At 43.0% G+C, this 21,886-nt stretch overlaps 1 protein-coding gene across 1 annotated transcript; it reads left to right on the top strand.

The window, feature by feature from the left end:
• Window positions 1-14,026: 14,026 nt before the first annotated feature.
• On the top strand, window positions 14,027-17,415 carry LOC118386475 (fidgetin-like). Its single transcript, XM_035774203.1, has one exon. It carries the CDS (start codon window positions 14,030-14,032, stop codon window positions 16,247-16,249), a length of 2,220 nt encoding a protein of 739 aa, XP_035630096.1. The 5' UTR covers window positions 14,027-14,029; the 3' UTR covers window positions 16,250-17,415.
• The last annotated feature ends 4,471 nt before the right edge of the window (window positions 17,416-21,886 follow it).

The following is a 21,886-nucleotide window of genomic DNA, read 5'->3' as shown; positions in this document are numbered from 1 at the left end:
ATTGTTACCTTTATTACTGGCGCGTCTATATCAATTTCAGTACAAAGGCCTCTTGATTGATATGCTTTCTGTAATTTCTACATGAGTTGGATAGCAGTAATTCCCCCTAAACGAGCTGAGTTGTATTATTGGCATAGCTAAATTTAACTTGTTCTGTCCATCATAGACGATAGGATCTATTCCAGCATTATCAAACTGCTTGGATGCCTTTTCCTTACACAAGAGCAGAGTTCACTTTAAAGGTCAATGTCCGTGCCCCCTTGGAAATCCATATAGCATAATACAAAAATCCCTAGTTTAAGCTAGTGCAAAAAAAAAATACTGTATTGGATGCCTCTCAATCCATCGCATCCGCCTATGTCGCACTTCCGTATCTGCGGTGAAAGGTGTTTGTCAGACCATGAGACATCTCACAAAATCGTCTGTAGTGTCCAAACTGTTTGGCTCACAAACTGTCATGACCCCTCTATGGAAAGATGAGATACTCACGAACACTTACATGTCGGTTGTTTTGCTCGAGAAGACACATCTGAAGGTTGCCCGATACCAGTTGAAAAGAATTATGGAAGTATATATGGAGACTCTTTAGTGCCGAAAATAAGGGGTTAAATAAATGTTTAAAAAATAACAAATGTTTCCAGATCTTTCTTATATCTGATATCTCTCAAACTTCCTTTAGATTTTTTTGGGGGGGACTCTCTGTTGTTCCATGTAGTGAATCTGTTATTCAATGCATTTGTATGGGCTAATAGCAGTAAGACCAAAAATACATTCTTATCAAATCATTTTAAAATATTTGTTTGGATACTTCAAGTGGTCTTAAAATTCAAAATAAAATAGAAAAATTATCCTTGATATGACCTTCTTAAAACAATTCCATATAGCTTAGTTGAACCCCCTCCCCCGGATTAGATAGGGCTTAGACAACAACAACAAAAATAACAAAAAAAAGGGGGGAAAGATGAGTTAGCAATGTAGTATTACAGAGTGTGGATGGGATGTGTAGCAGAGAGAAAGGGAGCTGCTGTCCAGGGTTCGTTGCTTTAGTCTTTAAACTGAGTTGTGTTTGCAGAGCAACTAGCAGAGAAATAACACACCCCTGTCTGTCACTAGAGTGAGGAGACGTCCTGAAATTCAGACATCCTCTGCTGAAATGCCTGTCAAAATAGAACTACGTGGACACTGAGGACTCAGAGTACACGCACTGGGGATAAGATATATAAATATATATATATTTTTAAATGGATTGTTTGATAAACACAAGTAGATTAGTAGTTTGTTAGTCTGCCAAGACCGCAGATAGAGGTTTTACATCAACGTTACGTTAGCAGGAATCAGATTATCATTACTGGCGAGATCTGACACCTCGCCAACAGTTTTAGTCTGTTGTAAAGTCTAATGGGTGGAAGTGTGAAGTAATCACAGTAGTGAATGGGACCAGTGAACAAGATAATCTGTTCATTTCCAACATGGCCGGCCTATTGGTTTGTGAATCAAATGACTGGCTCATCATGCCATTAAACCGCTGAAATGCAGTCAAAATCTGTGGTAAATGTGATAAGCGCCCAGAATGCTTTGCGTTCTTCCTCCTAATTTCTCCACCAGTTCACAGCTCTCTTTATTGGACACATCCTTATGGGGATAGGACTTTTGGGACTGGGTATGGGGGCGTTGGTGAGAGAGTGGATTTTGGTCAATGAGCCTTAGTGTAGCAAGGTCGCCTTCCCCAGCTCCTCTCCTTTGAAGTGTGTAAGTGATCCCTTAGGGGGAGACTTGCAAAACCACTGCAGAGTACATTTTAAACAATAACTACCATCATATCATTCTTCAGCTAACAGGCCATTTGAGTATTGAATGGTATCCTACTGTAAGTTGTCCTTATTGTATTATTCTCCATACAAGAACATTGCATTGTTCTCAGTTTCTGTGTTGAGGGCTGTTGGTTTTGCATGTCTGAGGATTTAGCTGTAGAGGTAGCCTTGCGTGTCTCTTGGCCTCAAGAGTCATAGTATAATGAGCATATCTGACAGCTCAGAAACGCTATATATATATATATATATGTATGTGTGTATGTAAGAAAACTAAAACTAACAAATAATTCATTTGGAATCAATACATTTGAACATTTGTTCCTTGATAATTCAGAGTAGAAGTAGTGTTCGCACTGGGTACATTGAACCATCCTCTGCCCTCTTACGCTCTAACAGCACGTTTGATGCCTCTGAGCTCCGGTGAGTTTGTTTACAAATGACAGATCAATATGTTGTTATTATACTGTCTGTAGTTCAGATGTCAGCCCAGATAAGTTTCTCCTGAGAAGCACCTCTAGTATCCGTTGTTAACAGAGAGCTTTTCATCTGTTTAGTTTAATCAGACAGCGACGCTAATGTCTCAATGGTTCATTAGAAAGTTTACTAATACATGTTACCAGTGTCGATTTTAGCATGAACATTTTGGTGGGGCAAACTGACCAATTTTTTTTTAGATGCATGCAGGCTAAGCCTCTACACAACAAAACACAACACTAAACAATACATGAATTGCACTATAACGGTGACAAACGGTGCCCACAAACTAATTAGGGCCTACATAAAGCTGTCCCAACAGCAGAGCTTTCTTTTCAGCACCATGGAGTGAATCCTTACCACTGCTAGACCTGGCTATCGGCGGAGCCTTGTCTGGCAGCGAAACAGTTCATTCAGCTTCATTTACTGCCTTAAAAAAAACATAGCTGATATGGCTGACTCGCTTAAACAAATGTGGTTTCTACTGACAATTGAGATGTATAAACTATGGCATTAATTCACGACGAGTGGATAAGAGGCAATCCTTAATTTCGATTAAGACTTTAATGATCGAGCTAACACGGACGTAGTCAATGTAACGATTTGTTCAGCTCTTTTTAAATGTACAGCGACAGAATACAGAACATGGGCCATTGTTAAGGTATTCCCTCTGTACACCAAGTCAGAACCATAGGATAAATAAAGGGGACATATAAGCAGGCAATGAAAGCTCTTACAATATTCAATGATTCCATTACCCTAAAACAGGCTATAGGCTACATGTGCACCACCAAGTCAGAACAGTAGACTATATTATGAGGGAGAAAGTGACCAAATGATTAGGGTGAGGCACATGGGCTACTAACAGCTTACACAACATACACTTAGTATTACTGTCTTAGCTACAGTATACATATGTCCCTGGCATATTACATAATTGATGCAGCAGCATGCAATACATTGTTGTACTCACCTTGTTGTGCTGTGTTTACTTGAACAGGAAGGTTTCGCTGCGGTCCTTCTTATGGGCTCTAGATAGAATAGTCTTTAAACTGAGTTGGAATTTCGAGTTGGATGACCGTGTAAAAATATTTTCTGTATTTTCCCAGTTGGAACTAGTTTTATCCGAGTTCGCAGTTGTCTTGAATGCGGCATAAGTCATTCTGGATTGACAGCATGGCCAACGTATTCAAACTTTTCTATCCCATGGCATTACCCCCTTTTTTGTGATATTCAATTGGTAGTTACGATCTTGTCTCATCGCTGCAGCTCCCCTACAGACTCGGCGAAGGTTGAGAGCTGCACTGCTTCTTGACACACTTGTTTGCTTAAAATGGAAGTCAGCCGCACCAATGTGTCAAAGGAAACACTGTCAAACTTGCTGCAATTGCCCGGTCCGCCACAAGGAGTCACTAGAGCACGATGAGACAAAGACATCCCGGCCGGCCAAACCCTCCCCTAACCCGGACGACGCTGGGCCAATTGTGCGCCACCTCATAAGTCTCCCGGTCACAGCCTGGGATCGAACCCGGGGCTGCAGTGGCGCCTTAGCATTCATTGTTGAATTTGTGATTTCCGACTTGTTGTGTAATGTTTATGTCCAATGGCCTATGAGCACCGATACAATTTATCTATAATTTCTCTTCATATGACAATGATTGAAAAGGATTTGAAGGTATGATGTTGACATGATCAAGTCCAATCAAAGCTACGGTAGATATAACGTGATTTGACGTAATTTTATCTGTCGCCAATGACCTCGAGCCTTCTTGGATGGGCACTAAGTATATGGCAGCACCCAAGGGGCTTGAATGGTCGAGATCTACCTGTAGATTTTGTGGTGACGTAGTGTCCCCATTTTCCGCTGGCTGACCACCCACAACAGAAAGCACTGAGCTAGGCTGAAACACCTTCCTTTTGGAGCTGCCTTACTCAAGAAAGCAAATAAGAGACCATGTTTATATGCGGCTTTATTAACTCAATGATTATTTTATTTTTTTTACATTGTTTGCAAACTTATATGTGACGCATAGTAATAACATGCATATTAATAACATGGGCTCTCTGCCCCACCTGCCCTGAATGATGTGACGCCACTGCATGTGATGTAATGATAACAATGTGGTATATGTCAGCACAGAATTGTTGGGAATATAGAGTAGCCTGTTTGACAATGTGTTGTCATGTATATTTATAACATGATTCAGTTAATGTGTGAACATTTAAATCTTCCCATGACATCGACAGAGGAAGAATACACAGCATCGGCTGATCAGTGACTTTGAGCGTGAACACTTGCTCTATAGAGATTGGTCCTAATATGAGGACAAACTTAAGCTTTTTATGGGTTCTGCCCTTCAGGGCCATGCACAGACCTTTCAGTGGTAAGGTGCTCAAAATGCTAGCTAAAGTTACAGAGTAACCACTGGGCTTAATTTTTTTATACATAGAACAATATGTAGATAACTGGTAGAACTACTAAAAGAACAAATATAATATATTCTATTCTATATTACATTTCTTTTTATATATCTTAAATGTTCCTTATTCAAAACCATATCTCAGACTGAGAGCATACAACATAATTGTACAATTACATCTAAACTGTTTTAAAATGAATTTGATGCATCATTTGCTCATCTATTGCCTAAGTATTGGGTCAAATGAAATTTATAGAAACCTATGATTTATTGTTCATTACAACTATATCATTTAACATATTATATTAATAATGTAGTTCCAAAATGACATAAAATAACAATTTGAAGCTCATTTCTGAAGCTTCTGTATTGCAATAGTCTCTCCAATGGATCTTACACAGCATGCTACGACTCCCAGGGTGCAGTGCTCCGCCCAAGGCTGCAAGGTTGGCTGGTTACTGTTAGCAAGCCCATACAAACAGGAATATAATTATATAGTTGCTAGTAGAATAACGTTACAATGCAAATGTCATGTGTAAAATAGTTTTTATGTCGTTTTGGTAAAATAAACCTCCCTTGCACTGCACTGCTTTGTAAAACCTTTTGCATAGTTGTTTTGGCGGGCTGGCCCCTCAGGAGAGCTGGACAATGGTGACCCTGGCTATGACCCCACTCCATGCGAGTGTCTCAGGGGGAGTTGGGCTATGCAAGAAACACATTTGCATTACATATTTGTGTATAACAGGACAAATATAAGCAACCTCAAAAGTATTATTATTATTATCATTATTATCATTATTATCATCATCTACTCTGTAAGGAAAGTATTCCCATAGTTCCCTTCTGGAGCCAGTTTTGTCAACAAGTTGCTGGTGTGTAGGTATGATGTTTTCATTAGAAGCCATGTTGTCTGCATTTTCTCTCTTCTCTCGCTTGCTTCTCAAAAGTGGCTTGCACTGTAGCTGCATGAGCAAACGCAAGTAGCCTGGCTAGCTTACTACTGTCCCCTTGAGAAGACAAGTAGCCTGGCTAGCTTACTACTGCCCCCTTGAGAAGACAAGTAGCCTGGCTAGCTTACTACTGCCCCCTTGAGAAGACAAGTAGCCTGGCTAGCTTACTACTGCCCCCTTGAGAAGACAAGTAGCCTGGCTGGCTTACTACTGCCCCCTTGGGAAGACAAGTAGCCTGGCTGGATTACTACTGCCCCCTTGGGAAGACAAGTAGCCTGGCTGGCTTACTACTGCCCCCTTGGGAAGACATGTAGCCTGGCTGGCTTACTACTGCCCCCTTGAGAAGACAAGTATCCTGGCTGGCTTACTACTGCCCCGTTGAGAAGATTCAGACATATTACTAGAGTGACTCGATCCTCTCAATCCTGATATGATGCGAGACCCATTTGACAGAAGTACCGAAAGTAACATTGTAAAAAAAGTACCGAAAGTAACATTGCATTGTAACGATGTTCAAATATTTCTGATGTTCACATTTTTTGGTGATAAACTTGCAGGTACAGTGTGACACGCTTGGTACTGAAGTTCATTTATATTACTTTACAGTATTGTCTTATTTAATAACATACCCTATTGCAATTGTGGAGAAAATCTTAGATGTCCCCATGCAAATTTCACTCAAATCAATTCTTATAATACACAGGCCGATAAACCAGGACAAGCGTTGTTATGTGTAGGGGATTTGCATAATGATGATGATTCATTGCTGTTCTTCAGCATTTATGTGTAGCGTTTGATATAGAGGTCGAAATGTGTGCAGTACTTTATGGGCATACGTATAAAGTGTGGAAAAAGGAAGCTTTGTGCAAATAAAAAAATTAAAAATAATCATCGGCCATGAAAATGCAACGCTAGAAGACTTGAATAGCAATGGAGATGGTGCCATAGATGCATGTGTTTCCTTGTTTTGTCAGGGCGAGAGAGTGAGAGTGATGGAGGGAGGGAGAGAGAGAGATAGAGGGAGGGAGGGAGCGAGGGAGGGAGGGAGGGCTCCCAGACATCTCGTTGTAATTTAACTTTTCTGCTCTCTTTTCTAGACACAACGATGCATAGTTGACCTGGTACTAGAACAATATTTAGGATTGAATTATAATTGAGAAAATCTCTCTCTCTCTCTCTCTCTCTCTCTCTCTCTCTCTTAAATTATCAAAGTATATTTTGTGTAATCCATTTAAATCACAGACAATAAAGCTTTGTTTGGTAGAAGAAAGAACGACACTGGTAGAATAAAAGTGGTTTGATACAAGTTGGGTACAACTGTATATATTTGGAGACTTGGAGACCTGTTTGTATTTACTGTATTTACAGGCCCCCATGTGCTGCTGGGTAAATGCCACAGTGAGACACTCGTCTCTACTCGCGTTCCCTCTAGGATATATTGCCGCAGGTAAGAGTGCCTGCGCTTCCAGGAACAAGACAAGGGAAGAGGCACATTGTATCACTGAAGGAGCGGGCTGCTTTGAAAGGGAAGAATCTGTATTTACTAAATTGAAATGATTACAGCTCTGTCACAGCGGGCTGTGTCTGTGTCGTGTGTTCTCTGAGAAAAGCATCACATTAATATTACTGTGAGTACAAAGAGTGGCCTTGTCACAGCAAATGTACTGTTTGACTGACAGGCCAACTACATCAAAGATAAGTGCATCATAGATTTACAATCATATCCTGCATGAATTGCCTTGGAATCATCTGGAATCTGTTGCCTAGCTTCCTTAGTCGGTGTGAAACTTACAACAATTAACCACAATACTATGATGTTGACTGCTCTCTGACCATATTCAAATGTAATTACATGATTAATTGTGCTTTGAATATTTAGATTGATTACCATACAATGGAGGTAAATTGTTATGAGTGTCTGGTTCATTTGGATCATCTGATGCCCTTGCCAGAATAGATTCCGACCCTACGCTTGCTTAAAGATCCACTGGGGTCAAACAGGCTTCCTGTTTAGATTAAGACACCGTGAAGCCAGTGCGAGATATGGCTCAGAAAACGTACCTCAATGAAGGGATGTGTTGTACCTTCTGTTACCTAGCATGAGGACGAAAAGGGCAGTTTCTCTGAAAAACTAGGAGTCGTTCTATCTTCTCAGTGTAACAGTTGGGATAATGGGACAATTCTGAGTACAACACAATTTCTCATCCCTGGATTGAAGTACGTTTCCTGATCCATATCTCGCGCCGGCTCCGCAGTGTCTTAATCTCAACAGGAAGCCTGGTCCGCAAGTGTAAGGTTGGAATCTATTCTGGCTACTGATGCCCGGCATCAGTGACAGACAAAGCACACTGCAAAACTGCATCAAATTCATTGACAGTCTAGTCTGGCTGAGAAATGGATGGGTAGAAACAGTGAAAAAGACAGTGACTGAGGAAGGCATATCTTTACTAAATGAGGGGTTAAATGGCGCCCTGCGGTCTATAGATTCATCGGAATTACTGCCACATGGACCTCTAAATTGAGTTTAAATGGTCAACTTGATATGTGAGATGAATGGGCTTCAGTTGCCATGCCGATTCCCTCTACATATTGCATTGGAATATTCTCTCCCCCTCGAAATATCTTGAGTGAATTTTAATTTGAATATGAGCTTGTTTTTACTGGTAAATGTAATTGTCTGTCGACAGTATTTGCATGCTTGTCATATCCAGTGGTCTGTGTGTGCGATATAAAAAGAAAAAGCTCTTATAATTATGTTTACATCCACAGATGAAAATCCCAGGGCTGTAATGATCAGTAATTATACACATTTTTCAGCAGGTCTACTGGCTCAGCTGTGGCTATTGTGTGCTGTGGAGTGCAGAGTGTGTGCAGATTAATTATGACATTGTACACGACTAAATGTACCAGTCTGCTTCAGCCCTGCAAAACACTTCCAGTGCATAATCACGCTCAAGTCTGACTTTAAAGAGCTCATTACAGTTCATTTTCTAAAAGGCGGCTTATTAAACACAGTTACCTAATAAGCATCTTTGGTGGTGCAAATTGCTGGAAATGGTAATGAGTCTGATTAGGCCACGTTTCAATTACGACAGCTAGCTACCTCAAACCTCCTCCACCCCAAAAGAGAGTCCAGCTTTCTATGCTTGGGAATCCTCCTAAAAGGCATTGCCCTCTCTCTCTCGCTCTTCTTTCCCTCTCTCTCACACACACACACGCGCACGTGCGCGCACGCACACACACACACACACACACACACACACACACACACACACACACACACACACACACACACACACACACACACACACACACACAGAGAAAAAGGAAAAGAAAAACGCTCTGCCACCTCTGTGCTTCCTTTCAGCAGCCCAGTAATGAATAGAGAATTGTGCAAGCGGTGGTCCAATTTACGCACTGGGAAATTGGATGGACAGAGCAGAGGCCCAGTTCTGTTTGCTTAAAAATGGCCAAGGCAACCAAGATTAATAGTTCCCAAAAAGGTCAGTGTCTCTGTTTCATTGGAGATGATCGCAGTAGCAGAAATTAAACACCATACAATATCTAGTCAAAGGGTTTTGTACTTCAGCATGTCATTTTTATACATTACGAGTACCATTTTGAACAAAAACAAAGAAATATGTAACTGACCAATGACATGTATCCCATAGATTTGGAGGATGCTGTTTTGCATTTGACCAACAGAGGAGACTGCTAAGTTAAACAAAGAGCTTTTTGTGAATTGCTAATCAGAGGAATTTTAGCTTACGCCCTCAGGCTGTCTGAAAACATTCCACTAATGGAACAGTCAGTAATTATACCAGTTGCAAGACAGAAAGGAAGCTGTGGATATTATTGTATTTCTATGCAGACGGGATAATGTGAATCATACGTCTATGGGCTAACACAAGACCTAGAGAAAGTTGTCATTGTTGCCTGATTTGGTTTGAATTGGTTTGTGTGGTGTGTGTGTGTGCGCAACACACTCTTAATTTACTGATGTAAATGAGTAAATGTTTAACCTAAAAGTACTCCCTTAAAAATCTGTATTAGACGTTAGGAGTTAAGTGTTAGGAGCAGTTTTCCTTGATATTTTTATTGACGTAATGGAGACGCTTTAAATCAACACAGTTGTCCATGCTAATGTCATGCATGAAGTGTGTAATCACATTTCATGCAGTTACTGGGTCAGATTGACATCATTCAAGTGTCCTCACATTAGAGGTCGACCGATTATGATTTTTTCGACGCCGACACCACTACCGATTATTGGAGGACCAAAAAAGCCGCTGCCGATTAATCGGACGATTTAAAAAATATATATATTTGTAATAATGACAATTACAACAATACTGAATGAACACTTATTTTAACTAAATATAATACGTCAATAAAATCAATTTAGCCTCAAATAAATAATGAAACATGTTCAATTTGGCTTAAATAATGCAAAAACAAAGTGTTGGAGAAGAAAGTAAAAGTGCAATATGTGCCATGTAAGAAAGCTGAAGTTTAAGGTCCTTGCTCAGAACATGAGAACATATGAAAGCTGGTGGTTCCTTTTAACGTGCGTCTTCAATATTCCCAGGTAAGAAGTTTTAGGTTGTAGTTATTATAGGAATTATAGGACTATTTCTCTCTATACCATTTGTATTTCATTAACCTTTGACTATTGGATGTTCTTATAGGCACTTTAGTATTGCCAGTGTAACAGTATAGCTTCCATCCCTCTCCTCGCTCCTACCTGTGCTCGAAGCAGCATAACCCATGCAGAGCAAGGGGAACAACCACTCCTAGTCTCAGTGAGTGATGTTTGAAACGCTATTAGCGCGCACCCCGCTAACTAGCTAGCCATTTCACATCGGTTACACCAGCCTAATTTTGGGAGTTGATAGGCTTGAAGTCATAAACAGCTGCTGGCAAACGCACGAAAGTGCTGTTTGAATGAATGCTTACGAGCTTGCTGGTGCCTACCATCGCTCAGTCAAACTGCTCTATCAAATCATAGACTTAGTTATAACATGATAACACACAGAAATACAAGCCTTAGGTCATTAATATGGTCGAATCCGGAAACTGTCATCTCGAAAACAAGACGGAACCGTTCCGTATTTTATCTAACGGGTGGCATCCATAAGTCTAAATATTAATGTTACATTGCACAATCTTCAATGTTATGTCATAATTACGTAAAATTCTGGCTAATTAGGCGGCCCAAACTGTTACATATACACTGACTCTGCGTGCAATGAACGCAAGAGAAGTGACACAATTTCACCTGGTTAATATTGCCTGCTAACCTGGATTTATTTTAGTTATTTATGCAGGTTTAAAAATATATACTTCTGTGTATTGATTTTAAGAAAGGCATTGATGTTTTTGGTTAGGTACACATTGGAGCAACGATACGCACCACATTGATTATATGCAACGCAGAACACGCTAGATAAACTAGTAATATCATCAACCATGTGTAGTTAACTAGTGATTATGATTGATTGATTGTTTTTTATAAGATACGTTTAATGCTAGCTAGCAACTTACCTTGGCTTACTGCATTCGCGTAACAGGCAGGCAGGCTCCTTGTGGAGTGCAATGAGAGGCAGGTGGTTAGAGCGTTGGACTAGTTAACTGTAAGGTTGCAAGATTGAATCCCTGAGCTGACAAGGTAAAAATCTGTAGTTCTGCCCCTGAACAAGGCAGTTAACCCACCGTTAAAAATAGGAATACGTTCTTAACTGAGTTGCCTCGTTAAATAAAGATGAAATAAAGGTGTAAAAAAAAAAATGTTTAATCGGCCAAATCGGTGTCCAAAAATACCGATTTCCAATTGTTATGAAAACTTGAAATCGGCCCCAATTAATCGGCCATTCCGATTAATCGGTCGACCTCTACCTCACATGTCTTGACTGATGGCTAGGCTAGGCTAGGCAAGGACATAGTGGCCATGGCTAGGCTAGGCAAGGACATAGTCTATTATGTGGGGGGGGAAACAGCATTTTGTTTATAGTTTGTCAAACACCTTTCGAAGTGAAGCGGTATGCCTCTTTCGACAGAGCGAGGCATGGCTCTCCGTGTTAGCCCTCATCCACAGTTCAGTGGGTTTTCACTGACTTGCTGTATTTAAAACATTTTCTTTTCTTGCTGGCTTTCCATTTCATTCATGGACAACGTGCCTCTCAGACCACTCCAAGGCAGTCCTAGCAAAATGCGTGCTTGAGAAATTGCTCTTTGCTAAGCATTTTTGTTTCTGTTTCTTTTTGAACGTTTTAATTCAAATCAATCCCAGTAAGGTACTTAATTATCACCCAGAAATTGATTTGATATTGAGATGTGTAAGTACACTTTGCGAGAAGCCCCTCTCGGATTGTCTAAAGTGGCACTTTGTGCAGAGAGGATTACAAAGGAGAAAGTATCTTTCTGCACTATGTATAATGGTGACACTGAAAATGATTTATGTTGAATGTGAGGGACAACAATTGTAGAAGACGGTCTCTGGTGACCAAATATGTTTTCTATCCAATCTCTTTGCTTATGCGAAGCTAGAAATTGATGTTGTCAGATAATGTGCACAGATCATGTAAAAATTTTTTTTAAAAGCCATTAAAATGAGAGGCAGAATATTTAGTTTGAGGCTCTTATACACTTGAATGTGTTGTTGCAGAAAAAAATGTACCACTTGAAATATCATACTGTTTTGTATTGCTATGCACCACCCACGTGCATCAAGAGGACTTTACCAAGAGGACTAATGACCTAGAACATAAAGGTTGAGTAATGCTATAAATATGAAAGGTCTAAGAGTACAGTAATCGGTGAAAGTAACTTTCTCAATTCCCAAGACAGCCACAAGCAGTCCCCTCGAACACCTACAGCACTGTATGTAGCCTATTCCTCATAAGCAATTGATCTTTTTTTTTATGCGTCTATCATCCCTATTATTTAATGCTAAGTATTTTCATATTGCCTCTTCAAGTACACTGTTACTTGGATATGTCTGTCTGTGTGTTCTCCTTTGTTTGAAGTGGTACAGACTTGTCTCTCTTGCTCTATAGATTGTATTTACTGTGGATAGACTTGCTGCTAGCTACGGTATATTATGGCTGCTGTGAGTGACTGGGCTCTTTGCCATGGGCTTTTCTTAACCATTAGCTTGGAAAGGCTGACAGCCGCGTGAGCCGTACTGTAGTGTGGATCTCTTTGACTAAAACCTTGTAAATTAACACAATTAGCTCAGCAGCATCCTGCTAATTAGCTCCTGGTGCCTGGTTTGGCGGCTGAGCAAGCGGCTGGAAGGGAGTCATGAGGGAAACCACATGCTTCTCTGTTACTAGACAAACACTACGCTGTAATCCGCCGCTTGATGCTCTCTGTTTGTTTCTTAAAGACTTGGATGGGGACTTAAGCTACTGGGCGATGTCATATTGTGCTGCTGCACGTGTGGCTGGCTGAGGCAGATCAATAAAGCAGGAATGGATGGTTTTGCGGTGTGATTCAGTGTTTACCAATAGAGCTTTAAGTCAGATTGAACTGTGTGGACTGTGTGTGTGTGTGTGTGTGTGTGTGTGTGTGTGTGTGTGTGTGTGTGTGTGTGTGTGTGTGTGTGTGTGCGCGTGCCATGTCGATGTTTGTTTTAACACTATAAACACAGCGGTCTGTTTCTTTCTTGAGTATATCTTTCTTTGATAATCCCATGCTGAGTCTAAGATGACAGCATATGCAATGACTTGTGTTTGTAGATGGAGTTTAGGATTAAACTTGATCATGCCTTTTGAGCCCTGGAGGCAGTGAAATAAAGTCTGGGAAGAGAGAAAGACAAGTGAGGCATGTTTTTTCCCTCTCACTCTGTAGACTGGGAAGCAGTAGCCAGACACAGGGCCGTTGTAATTCATGCTGGGCAGTGGGGTTTGTGTGATGGAAGCAACAGAGCGCTGCCTGAGAGATTGCTTTGCTGCACTCCTCGAAGCAGATTTGAAACTGTCTCAGAATGCCTTACATGAGAGTTGGATTATAGACTGACCTGCACTGTCTATGACATTCTGTTCTGTGCAGGGTGCATTATACTTTGCTAACCAGGTGTTGCATCCCAAATCCACACTGCCCATGATGTAACTGGTCAGCAGAGCCTGTTTTGCAGTATGTTGGATGTTGGTTGTATGAAGGTATTGGAAATTGGGAGATTTTTTTTTTAACAAAGTAATTTGTCAGTACATTGCCACAAAGACAACTTTTCCACCGTGTTAAATGTTCAAACTTTTTTTCTAGACACAAAATGCTGTCAACTACTTGAGAAAACTGAGAATAATTAGCAACTGCTATCTGATAGTCATTTTGACCCATCTCTCTCTTTTTATTTGGGTGTTTAGGCCTAAAGATGCAGTGGACCCCAGAGCATGCGCAGTGGGCCGAGCAGCACTTTGACATCTCCTCCACCACCCGCTCCCCTGCACACAAAGTAGAGGCCTACCGGGGGCACCTGCAGCGCACCTACCAGTATGCTTGGGCAAACGACGACATCTCTGCACTCACTGCCTCCAACCTGCTGAAGAAATACGCAGAGAAGTACTCTGGGATTTTAGAGAGTCCGAGTGAAAGAGCGCTGCTCTGCTCGTATTCCGATGGCACTCCTGGACTCCTCAACGGACGTAAGTCAGAGAGTGAGTCCTGGCAGGAGGGGATTTACTCAATGAACTGCGGTCCAGATGTTATATCTGTGAACAAAGCTGGAATGACAGCTGCCCTTCCCCCTACAGACGTGTCGGCCAGCATAGGTAGCACCCCAGGGGTGGCCAGCAGCCTGAACGAGCCCAGCTATTCCAGAAGTAACTGTGGGAGTCACACGACCACCAGTCTACACTCGGGTCTGTCCTCTCAGGAATACGCTACAGGCTACAATGGCTCCTACCTGCACTCTAGTTACAGCGGGCAGACCAACCCAGGCCTCCCCTCTCAACACCCTTCTCCTATGCACAGTGCTGGTCTCATACAACCCCCTCTTCCACCACCTCCCACTACTCTAGTGCCCAGCTACAACGTGGGGTCTCCCAACATCTCCAACTACAATTATCCTCCGGCGGGGTATCCCTCACAGACAGTTGTTGCCCCTGGCTATAGCCCTGGGGGGGGCCCACCGCCCTCTTCCTATCTGCCATCCAGGATTGCAGCTCCCACACCGCTACCCCTCTCTACACTCTCTGGCTATACGTACCAGTCCCATAACCATGCACCAATTGCACCAACACCTTTGAATGGCAGCTCAGCCAACTCATTGAAAAGAAAAGCTTTCTACATGACGGGGCATGGAGATATGGACTCCAGCTATAGTAATTTCAACTACAATCAACAGCGCTCCTCACAAAGCCCTATGTACAGAATACCAGACAACAGCATCTCAGACTCAAGCAGAGGGAATGGATTTGACAGGAATGCTGATGTGTCATCTTTAGCGTTTAAGCCTACAAAGCAGGCAATATCCTCAGATCAGCAAAGAAAATTTAGCAGTCAGTCTGGCAGAGCACTTACCCCTCCCTCCTATGGATCAACCAAAAGCTCTGTGGGAAGCCTGAGATCAGGCGAGTCCTTTGGAAAATTTGGATCCCCTATCACGGGTGAGCAAAGTGAAGAGCACCTCTCCCATTCCATTGCAGGGTCGGACATTGGCAGAGCTACCTCATCCAGCCACGTTGCAGAGGAGCAGCTGAAGAACAGCGATGCCAGCGTGGTGGAGTTGGTCACCACAGAGATCCTTCAGCCCGGTCCCCCAGTGGACTGGAGTGACATAGCTGGTCTGGAGCTGGCCAAAGCAGCCATCAAAGAAGAGATTCTGTGGCCCATTTTGAGGCCAGACATGTTCAGTGGACTTGCCACATTACCTCGGAGCCTCCTTCTCTTCGGACCTCAGGGAACAGGCAGAACACTGCTGGGCCGCTGCATGGCCAGCCAGCTGGGGGCAGCCTTCCTGCAGCTGAGTGGCTCAGCCCTGGTGACCAAGTGGCTGGGGGAGGGCGAGAAGATTGTCCAGGCCTCCTTCCTGTTGGCCCGGTGTCGCCAGCCCTCAGTTGTGTTCATCAGTGAGGTGGACATGCTTCTATCGGCCCATCTCAGCGAGGAGAGTCCGGTGAACGTGATCCAGAGCGAGCTCCTCATGCAGCTGGACAGTGTGCTGACCACAGCCGAGGACCATGTCCTAGTGGTCTGCTCCACCAGTAAGCCTGAGGAGATCCAAGATTCCCTGAGGAGGTACTTCACCAAACGGCTCCTCATCCCCCTACCTGACAGCACAGCTCGGCGCCAGATAATTAGCCAACTACTCTCACAGCACAACTATTGCCTCAGTGACAAAGAGGTGTCACTGCTGGTCGAGCGGATGGAAGGCTTTTCAGGACTGGACGTGGCCCAGCTGTGCCAGGAGGCAGTGGTAGGACAGCTCCATGGCATCCCAGCTTCTGACCTCTCAGCCATCCATCCCAGCCAGATGAGACCAATCTCCTACCAAGACTTTGAAAATGGATTTAGCAAATTCCAGCCCAGTATATCACAAAAAGAACTGGATACATACACCGAATGGAATAAAATGTTTGGTTGTAGTCAATGAAGCTGAAGTATTAGAACATGTGAGTAGGAAACCCCTTTAGAGGTTTACCATTTAGAATTCTCTCCTCAGTAAACTAGGCAAGGGTAAATGACAGATAGTGGTGACCTTAACACCTGCAGTTCAGTAAAGGCATAAGGATAGGCCTGAGGGAAGCAAAGGCAGGCTTTAGACAACAGCCGGCAATCTGCACACAACACAGAGAAACTTTATTTTGACACTTGAAACCACTGAGGCCAAGCATCACCTCCCAAGGTACAAGTGGGTATATTTTTCATCACACTTTAGTCATTGAGCAGACACTCTTGTACAGTGACATACATTTTTGTACTGGTCCCCCATGGGTTTTGAACCCACAACCCTGGTGTTGCAGCTTTTCCAACTGAGCCACACAGGACCTCGAGACTATAGGGTAGAGTGTAACAAAATGGAACCTCTGTGTGTGTATATATCATTCTGCTGTTCTGGAGATTTAGTTTCTATCAAGTGCCTGAAGTGGTGCTCTTTTATTTTGTGTTATTATTTTCTTCGCCTCACAATCTACTTTGGTGGCATGTGCTAATATAAAAAGCTTTAATATGAGACAAAATCATTTTTTTAAAAGCTTTTTTCCATTGAAACACTATTCCTCAACTGTGTCTGCTTTGCGGTCTCTGATCAGGAGAAAGTATGTGGTATTGTTAATCTGAACTCTAATTTATAGACATCATTTCTTTTGATGTTCTCTTTTTTGAAAACTCAGGAAAGTGATTGTGATATGTGCAGTACCTCTAAAGATTTAGTCAAAGCACGACATACTGCTAAGAGCATTTGGCTTGCTTTTGAATTTACATTATCTAAAAGGAGGGTTAAGGTACCTCAATAGGCTAAAAATTGACAAGAGTATGACTTTGAATGTACCAGAGGAATTCTGGAGTATTTGGAAGACAAAAGGAGGAGTATTGTGCTTTTCTTTGCGATTTTCTAAGCGAAGAATCCCATTGTGAATATACTGTAGTTGTATTTGATATGTGGCAAGGATGAAGGAATAATGTTTCTTAAATTCTATCAACTATAACACATTCGACTGGCCTTGATCCAGAGGACATGAACACATTTGAGTTGTTTTGTTAAACTTCATCTGTAGGAGAAAGCAGAACATATGTATTCGTCGAACATTATCAGCAGCTTAATTTTGCATCTCATCTGCAGATAAAACTGCCAGGCCTCTTGTGGCAGAATAATGGCAAGATACATTTGCTGAAGACAAGCATCATGGGGTTGAAACAGACAGCTTCCCAAGGTATTTAATTCCATTCCGCTGCTGTTTTATCATGAATAAAACCTAAGAATTATGTATGCCATAAGTTATTTTTCTACCTCAGTTGATTAGTTTTCCCTGAAAGCAAAATCTAAGGGAATGGATAGATGACAGAGCCTATTTCGCTTATTATACTATGAAGCCTGTTGAGGGAACAAAAAAAGCTGCCTATCTGTCAACAAAATCAGCTTGAGTTAGTGTTACACATTCAGTGTATGCCCCATTCATAGACACCTATGTTATGGAGTATTACTTTCTCAGAGAACGTTGGTCTTGAAAAAAGGGGTGCGTGCCCATTAGCCCTGTCTTTGAGCCATTCTTCAAGTGTCATTTCTTACAGCTAGGCTTTTTAAAAATTATTATTAACTATCAGTGTTTAGTAATATGCCAGAACAGAGGCAATGGCGACACAGAGGTCTGACAACTGCGTGAAAGAGCCTTGAATCAAATGTATTTATTTATTTATTTTTTGTTCACTAAAGCAGTATGAAAACTGTTGCAAGGCACTAGTACAGTGGAAGGGATGTCACCAGATACAGTACCGCTGAACGGGTCAGTAGTACAGTGGAAGGGATGTCACCAGATACAGTACCGCTGAACGTGTCACGAGTACAGTGGAAGGGATGTCACCAGATACAGTACCGCTGAACGTGTCAGTAGTACAGTGGAAGGGATGTCACCAGATACAGTACCGCTGAACGTGTCACTAGTACAGTGGAAGGGATGTCACCAGATACAGTACCGCTGAACGTGTCACTAGTACAGTGGAAGGGATGTCACCAGATACAGTACCGCTGAACGTGTCACTAGTACAGTGGAAGGGATGTCACCAGATACAGTACCGCTGAACGTGTCAGTAGTACAGTGGAAGGGATGTCATCAGATACAGTACCGCTGAACGTGTCACTAGTACAGTGGAAGGGATGTCATCAGATACAGTACCGTTGAACGTGTCACTAGTACAGTGGAAGGGATGTCATCAGATACAGTACCATTGAACGTGTCACTTGTACAGTGGGAGGGATGTCACTAGATACAGTACCGCTGAACGTGTCAGTAGTACAGTGGAAGGGATGTCATCAGATACAGTACCGCTGAACGTGTCAGTAGTACAGTGGAAGGGATGTCATCAGATACAGTACCGCTGAACGTGTCAGTAGTACAGTGGAAGGGATGTCATCAGATACAGTACCGCTGAACGTGTCAGTAGTACAGTGGAAGGGATGTCATCAGATACAGTACCGCTGAACGTGTCAGTAGTACAGTGGAAGGGATGTCACCAGATACAGTACCGCTGAACGTGTCAGTAGTACAGTGGAAGGGATGTCATCAGATACAGTACCGCTGAACGTGTCAGTAGTACAGTGGAAGGGATGTCATCAGATACAGTACCGCTGAACGTGTCAGTAGTACAGTGGAAGGGATGTCATCAGATACAGTACCGCTGAACGTGTCAGTAGTACAGTGGAAGGGATGTCATCAGATACAGTACCGCTGAACGTGTCAGTAGTACAATGGAAGGGATGTCATCAGATACAGTACCGCTTAACGTGTCAGTAGTACAGTGGAAGGGATGTCATCAGATACAGTACCGTTGAACGTGTCACTAGTACAGTGGAAGGGATGTCATCAGATACAGTACCGCTGAACGTGTCAGTAGTACAGTGGAAAGGATGTCATCAGATACAGTACCGCTGAACGTGTCAGTAGTACAGTGGAAGGGATGTCATCAGATACAGTACCGCTGAACGTGTCACTAGTACAGTGGAAGGGATGTCATCAGATACAGTACCGCTGAACGTGTCAGTAGTACAGTGGAAGGGATGTCATCAGATACAGTACCGCTGAACGTGTCAGTAGTACAGTGGAAGGGATGTCATCAGATACAGTACCGCTGAACGTGTCAGTAGTACAGTGGAAGGGATGTCACCAGATACAGTACCGCTGAACGTGTCAGTAGTACAGTGGAAGGGATGTCATCAGATACAGTACCGCTGAACGTGTCAGTAGTACAGTGGAAGGGATGTCATCAGATACAGTACCGCTGAACGTGTCAGTAGTACAGTGGAAGGGATGTCATCAGATACAGTACCGCTGAACGTGTCAGTAGTACAGTGGAAGGGATGTCATCAGATACAGTACCGCTGAACGTGTCAGTAGTACAATGGAAGGGATGTCATCAGATACAGTACCGCTTAACGTGTCAGTAGTACAGTGGAAGGGATGTCATCAGATACAGTACCGTTGAACGTGTCACTAGTACAGTGGAAGGGATGTCATCAGATACAGTACCGCTGAACGTGTCACTAGTACAGTGGAAAGGATGTCATCAGATACAGTACCGCTGAACGTGTCAGTAGTACAGTGGAAAGGATGTCATCAGATACAGTACCGCTGAACGTGTCAGTAGTACAGTGGAAGAGATGTCATCAGATACAGTACCGCTGAACGTGTCACTAGTACAGTGGAAGGGATGTCATCAGATACAGTACCGCTGAACGTGTCACTAGTACAGTGGAAGGGATGTCACCAGATACAGTACCGCTGAACGTGTCAGTAGTACAGTGGAAGGGATGTCACTAGATACAGTACCGCTGAACGTGTCAGTAGTACAGTGGAAGGGATGTCATCAGATACAGTACCGCTGAACGTGTCAGTAGTACAGTGGAAGGGATGTCATCAGATACAGTACCGCTGAACGTGTCACTAGTACAGTGGAAGGGATGTCATCAGATACAGTACCGTTGAACGTGTCACTAGTACAGTGGAAGGGATGTCATCAGATACAGTACCGCTGAACGTGTCAGTAGTACAATGGAAGGGATGTCATCAGATACAGTACCGCTGAACGTGTCAGTAGTACAGTGGAAGGGATGTCATCAGATACAGTACCGTTGAACGTGTCACTAGTACAGTGGAAGGGATGTCATCAGATACAGTACCGCTGAACGTGTCAGTAGTACAGTGGAAAGGATGTCATCAGATACAGTACCGCTGAACGTGTCAGTAGTACAGTGGAAAGGATGTCATCAGATACAGTACCGCTGAACGTGTCAGTAGTACAGTGGAAGGGATGTCATCAGATACAGTACCGCTGAACGTGTCAGTAGTACAGTGGAAGGGATGTCATCAGATACAGTACCGCTGAACGTGTCACTAGTACAGTGGAAGGGATGTCATCAGATACAGTACCGCTGAACGTGTCACTAGTACAGTGGAAGGGATGTCATCAGATACAGTACCGCTGAACGTGTCAGTAGTACAGTGGAAGGGATGTCATCAGATACAGTACCGCTGAACGTGTCACTAGTACAGTGGAAGGGATGTCATCAGATACAGTACCGCTGAACGTGTCACTAGTACAGTGGAAGGGATGTCATCAGATACAGTACCGCTGAACGTGTCAGTAGTACAGTGGAAGGGATGTCATCAGATACAGTACCGCTGAACGTGTCACTAGTACAGTGGAAGGGATGTCATCAGATACAGTACCGCTGAACGTGTCAGTAGTACAGTGGAAGGGATGTCATCAGATACAGTACCGCTGAACGTGTCACTAGTACAGTGGAAGGGATGTCATCAGATACAGTACCGCTGAACGTGTCAGTAGTACAATGGAAGGGATGTCATCAGATACAGTACCGCTTAACGTGTCAGTAGTACAGTGGAAGGGATGTCATCAGATACAGTACCGTTGAACGTGTCACTAGTACAGTGGAAGGGATGTCATCAGATACAGTACCGCTGAACGTGTCAGTAGTACAGTGGAAAGGATGTCATCAGATACAGTACCGCTGAACGTGTCACTAGTACAGTGGAAAGGATGTCATCAGATACAGTACCGCTGAACGTGTCAGTAGTACAGTGGAAGGGATGTCATCAGATACAGTACCGCTGAACGTGTCACTAGTACAGTGGAAGGATGTCATCAGATACAGTACCGCTGAACGTGTCACTAGTACAGTGGAAGGGATGTCATCAGATACAGTACCGCTGAACGTGTCAGTAGTACAGTGGAAGGGATGTCATCAGATACAGTACCGCTGAACGTGTCACTAGTACAGTGGAAGGGATGTCATCAGATACAGTACCGCTGAACGTGTCACTAGTACAGTGGAAGGGATGTCATCAGATACAGTACCGCTGAACGTGTCAGTAGTACAGTGGAAGGGATGTCATCAGATACAGTACCGCTGAACGTGTCACTAGTACAGTGGAAGGGATGTCATCAGATACAGTACCGCTGAACTTGTCACTAGTACAGTGGAAGGGATGTCATCAGATACAGTACCGCTGAACGTGTCAGTAGTACAGTGGAAGGGATGTCATCAGATACAGTA

The sequence above is a fragment of the Oncorhynchus keta genome, chromosome 7, assembly GCF_023373465.1.
Source record: "Oncorhynchus keta strain PuntledgeMale-10-30-2019 chromosome 7, Oket_V2, whole genome shotgun sequence".
Classification (NCBI taxonomy): domain Eukaryota; kingdom Metazoa; phylum Chordata; class Actinopteri; order Salmoniformes; family Salmonidae; genus Oncorhynchus; species Oncorhynchus keta.
Note: the sequence above shows the minus strand (reverse complement) of the source record. Positions and strands in the feature narration are given on the sequence as shown.

Coding starts and splice junctions, on each gene's coding strand:
- LOC118386475 (XM_035774203.1), top strand. CDS start 14,030: ATGCAGTGGACCCCAGAGCATGCGCAGTGGGCCGAGCAGCACTTTGAC.